This window comes from Hemibagrus wyckioides, linkage group LG04 (assembly GCF_019097595.1).
Source record: "Hemibagrus wyckioides isolate EC202008001 linkage group LG04, SWU_Hwy_1.0, whole genome shotgun sequence".
In the NCBI taxonomy this organism is placed as follows: Eukaryota; Metazoa; Chordata; class Actinopteri; order Siluriformes; family Bagridae; genus Hemibagrus; species Hemibagrus wyckioides.
In genome coordinates this window covers 25,342,699-25,348,698 of record NC_080713.1, presented here as the reverse complement: position 1 = coordinate 25,348,698, position 6,000 = coordinate 25,342,699, and the positions used below count along the sequence as shown (strand labels likewise).

General features: G+C 38.6%; 1 protein-coding gene across 1 annotated transcript in view; it reads right to left on the bottom strand.

The window, feature by feature from the left end:
• The window catches only part of clmpb (CXADR like membrane protein b), an 86,987-nt gene that overhangs the window by 18,897 nt on the left and 62,090 nt on the right, over window positions 1-6,000 (bottom strand). Inside the window, exon 2 of the mRNA XM_058388105.1 lies at window positions 1,422-1,579. Coding sequence (XP_058244088.1) covers window positions 1,422-1,579 — 158 coding nt within the window. The remainder of the gene's footprint in view (window positions 1-1,421; window positions 1,580-6,000) is intronic.

The following is a 6,000-nucleotide window of genomic DNA, read 5'->3' as shown; positions in this document are numbered from 1 at the left end:
GTTATCTTCTCATTAAATGCTGCATTAAACGTGAGCCAACTCAGAACCTTGAACGCCGTCCTCACACCTCTTTCCAAATACTTCTTCTTTTCAGCCATAGAACTAAATCCTGGCGCCCGACAGATGTGAAGTGAAAGAGATGATTTATATACATGCACACAGACAGCTCTTTTCCACTCCGTGAAGACTGCGGAGAATAGCACGTCTTATCCGATGTTTAATTTCATTTGAAATGATAATGCTCTTAGTGACACACTTATTAAGCTTGTTCAGCAGCGTTACAGCCTCAGCGCTGACACCAAAACATGATTTAACTGCCTCTGGAATCAGATAAGCAAATATTAGATTAGCCGCTCTTAAAGTCATTATTTCATCCAATTAAAAATGTTGCTCCAAATAGATTTGGAGTGTAATCGGTATCTGTGTGATAGACAGCGAGAGCGAGACGGCACGGAATAAAGATGCAGGCATTTTTTCTTTGACAGCCATATGGCTCCAGGTGGATCTGTCTTCAGGTTTGTTTGTGAAGCCATGGAGAAAGCAGATCTGGCCTGTGCTTGGACAGCTGAGAGGAAAGAGAGATGGAATGGAATGAAATCTAGTAAGCAAGACGCTGTAAAAAAATAAATAAGCGAAACAAGAAGAGCGTGACAATGACATGAGTGTAGCTCTTTCTGTCAAAGCAGAGCGCTGTGGAAAAGAGAGTGGATGAGATATGAAAAAGAGGAGGTGAATATATAACAAGTGAATGATAAACGGTAAACAACGTCAGGTGAGATAAAGATGTATTGAAGATGTATTAAAGTTCCAATAAAACAAAACACGTTATTTTTTTTGACAACACAAATGTTTGTATGTTTAACGAAAAAGTTGACATAAAACCCATTTCTGCTCTCTATTATCTTCAACCAGTAAAATTCTTTGTAAGCACACGTCTAAAACACACTGAACTCATATCACTTATATATACTTTCATTTATTTATACTGATTGTAAATGTCTGATAAGTCTGAATGGAGCAGGTTTAATTAATGAATCCTCATTGTTAATAAGAAAAAATAGCTTGGCTGTAGTGCAAACTTACTAAACATTACAAAGCACTGACACTGGAGACTCCTTCCATAAACGTTAAACATAAAGAACTTTACAGAAAACATCACCACAGGTGATATATATGACGATCGCATCTTAAGAAAAGGAATCAGGAATAAAGACGCTTTATTATTATTTATATTACACATTGCGTCCATGTTGTACACGTTCATGTGAATGAGGTGTTACTATTGAAACTATAACATATTAGTACATTATAGTGCATTATACTGTCAGAGCTGCTGTTCTGGAAAATTCTGACCAATCAGAATGAAGTATTCAACAGCGGTATAAATAGATAATGTAAAAGGAATAAAGTGATGGAGTTACCACGCGCTGTTTGAAGTTGGGTTTCTGCAGAATCCACTCGATGTCCAGCGTCTGTCCATTTGACTGCCGGAACTGGTGATGGCACGGCAGCGTCACGTTGTCCCCAACAACCTTCTTCATTTCTGTCTGAGCCCCGGCAGAGAGCACGCTGAGGAGCACTGGATGTAACACACACACACACACAGAAGGATGCTAAGAATGGCTGAATGTTTAAAGAGAGGCTCTTATTGCTACACTGACACTGAAATCCCTTTATATCATTATACTGTATATTTCTTTGCTATTTTTGGAACACTGCAGGAGAACATCTCTGCAGTTGATGATAACACCACCCCATAAAAAAGGATCATCTTGGAACACAATTCCAAAACAGATATCAAGAAGCTTGAGTATTAAATAAAATGCTCAGTTGGCTGTGCTTCAGGAGGAGCAGCAAATAAAGCGACATCTGCATTAAAAGTAAATATAGGTTGGATATTATGCTAATTAAAATCCAGAGTCAGTGACCTGATGCTTGGGCATGTGGTCATGTAATTGAGAACCGGTGCCTGGATACAGGATGTGGTGAGGCCATCAGCAACTACAGAGAGTAACATTATGGTAGGGTTTCAGTGCTTGGACCCCTAGTCACAAAGACAAATCCATCTGGTTTACAGAGATGTGTTGAGAACATGGTACAGATAGATGAGCCATCCATTCATCCATCCAATGTGTATGTCAATAAAGACACCTACAATAAGAAACAACGTGAGCAGACATGTTAAAACCTAAGACCGCTCAACCGTACTGCATTTTCATTTCCACTCGATGGTCACCAGCGGAACACACCGCTCCCATCGGGAGAGAAAGGTGATCGGTCAGAAGAACCTTCTATTGATTTGTCCTTCGAAGAGGACAAATGGAAATAAGCTTACCAGCAAAATGTCCTTTCAGAGGTAGAGGTCAAACACTGCATAGACTGCATGGACGGCTGGTTCATTTATCTATCTGTAACATATTATTCCTACATCTCTGTAGACCAAATGTACCAGTGAACTCTTAAATGTGTATTTGTCTTTGTAACTAGGAGTCCAGGAACTGCAACACTTCCATATTGTCCATTTAGTGTCAATGGTAGCTCAACTGGTGAAAGCTCTGGGTTGTTGCTCAGAAGGTCGGCATTCAAACCCCTGCACTACCAAGCTGCCACTGTTGGGCCCTTGAGCAAGGCCCTTAACCCTCTCTGATCCAGGGGCACTGCATCATGGCTGATACTGTGTTCTGACCCTAACTTCCAAAGTCAAGTCATGTCAAAAAGCTTTTACTGTCATTTCAACCATATATAGCTGACAGTACACAGTGAAATGAAACAGCATTCTTCCAGGACCCTGGTTCTTCATAAAACAACATAGAGCTACATAACACAGAGCTACATAGCACTGAGCTACATAACACAATACAGAGCTACATAACACAGAGCTGCATAAACATAGGGCTACATAACAGAGCTACACAACACAGAGCTACATAACACATCACAAGGCTACATAACAGAGCTACACAACACAGAGCTACATAAAACAACACAGAGCTACATAACACAACACAGAGCTACACAACACAGAGCTACTTAACACAATACAGAGCTACATAATACAGAGCTACATAACACAGAGCTACATAACACAACACAGAGCTACATAAAACAACACAGAGCTACACAACACAGAGCTACATAATACAGAGCTACATAACACAGAGCTACATAACACAACACAGAGCTACATAAAACAACACAGAGCTACATAACACAACACAGAGCTACACAATACAGAGCTACATAACACAGAGCTACATAACACAACACAGAGCTACATAATACAGAGCTACATAACACAACACAGAGCTACACAAAACATCACAGAGCTACATAACACAACACAGAGCTACACAACACAGAGCTACTTAACACAATACAGAGCTACATAACACAGAGCTACATAATACAGAGCTACATAACACAACACAACACAGAGCTACACAAAACATCACAGAGCTACATAACACAACATAGAGCTACATAACACAACACAGAGCTACACAACACAGAGCTACATAAAACACAGAGCTACATAACACAACATAGCGTTACACAACACAGAGCTACATAAAACACAGAGCTACATAACACAACATAGCATTACACAACACAGAGCTACACAACACAGAGCTATATAAAACAACACAGAGCTACATAACACAACATAGCTTTACATAACAGAGCTATACAACACAACACAGAGCTACACAACACAGAGCTACATAACACAACGTAGAGCTACATAAAACAACACAGAGCTACATAACACAACAGAAAGCTACATAACACAACACAGAGCTACATAACACAACACAAAGCTACATAACACAACACAGAGCTACATAACACAACACAGAGCTACATAACACAACACAAAGCTACATAAAACAACACAAAGCTACATAACACAACACAGAGCTACATAACACAACACAAAGCTACATAACACAACACAGAGCTACATAACACAACACAGAGCTACATAAAACATCACAGAACTACATAACAACATAGCGTTACACAACACTGAGCTACATAAAACAACACAGAGCTACAAAACAACACAGAGCTACATAACACAACACAGAGCTATACAAAACAACACAGAGCTACATAACACAACACAGAGCTACATAAAACAACACAGAGCTACATAACACAACACAGAGCTACATAACACAACACAGAGCTATACAAAACAACACAGAGCTACATAACACAACACAGAGCTACATAACACAACATAGAGCTATACAAAACAACACAGAGCTACATAACACAACATAGAGCTACATAACACAACACAGAGCTACATAACACAACATAGAGTTACATAACACAACACAGAGCTACATAACACAACATAGAGCTACATAACACAACACAGAGCTACATAACATACAGCTACATAAAACAACATAGAGCTACATAAAACACAGAGCTACATAACACAACACAGAGCTATATAACAACACAGAGCTACACAACACAACATAGAGCTACATAACACAACACAGAGCTACATAACACAACATAGAGCTACATAACATACAGCTACATAAAACACAGAGCTACATAACACAACACAGAGCTATATAACACAACACAGAGCTACACAACACAGAGCTACATAAAACACAGAGCTACATAAAACACAGAGCTACATAACACAACACAGAGCTACATAACACAACACAGAGCTATATAACACAACACAGAGCTACATAAAACATCACAGAGCTACATAACACAACACAGAGCTACATAAAACAACACAGAGCTACATAAAACAACACAGAGCTACAAAACAACAAAGAGCTATATAACACAACACAGAGCTACATAAAACAACACAGAGCTACATAAAACAACACAGAGCTACAAAACAACAAAGAGCTATATAACACAACACAGAGCTACATAAAACAACACAGAACTACATAAAACAACACAGAGCTACAAAACAACAAAGAGCTATATAACACAACACAGAGCTACATAAAACAACACAGAGCTACATAAAACAACACAGAGCTACAAAACAACAAAGAGCTATATAACACAACACAGAGCTACATAAAACAACACAGAGCTATACAAAACAACACAGAGCTACATAACACAACACAGAGCTACATAAAACAACACAGAGCTATACAAAACAACACAGAGCTACATAACACAACACAGAGCTACATAACACAACACAGAGCTATACAAAACAACACAGAGCTATACAAAACAACACAGAGCTATACAAAACAACACAGAGCTACATAACACAACACAGAGCTACATAAAACAACACAGAGCTATACAAAACAACACAGAGCTATACAAAACAACACAGAGCTACATAACACAACACAGAGCTACATAACACAACACAGAGCTATACAAAACAACACAGAGCTACATAACAACATAGCGTTACACAACACAGAGCTATACAAAACAACACAGAGCTATACAAAACAACACAGAGCTATACAAAACAACACAGAGCTATACAAAACAACACAGAGCTATACAAAACAACACAGAGCTACATAACACAACACAGAGCTACATAACACAACATAGAGCTATACAAAACAACACAGAGCTACATAACACAACATAGAGCTACATAACACAACACAGAGCTACATAACACAACATAGAGCTATACAAAACAACACAGAGCTACATAACAACACAGAGCTACATAACACAACACAGAGCTACATAAAACAACACAGAGCTATACAAAACAACACAGAGCTACATAACACAACACAGAGCTATACAAAACAACACAGAGCTACATAACACAACATAGAGCTATACAAAACAACACAGAGCTACATAACACAACATAGAGCTACATAACACAACACAGAGCTACATAACACAACATAGAGCTATACAAAACAACACAGAGCTACGTAACACAACATAGAGCTACATAAAACAACACAGAGCTACATAACACAACACAGAGCTACATAACACAACATA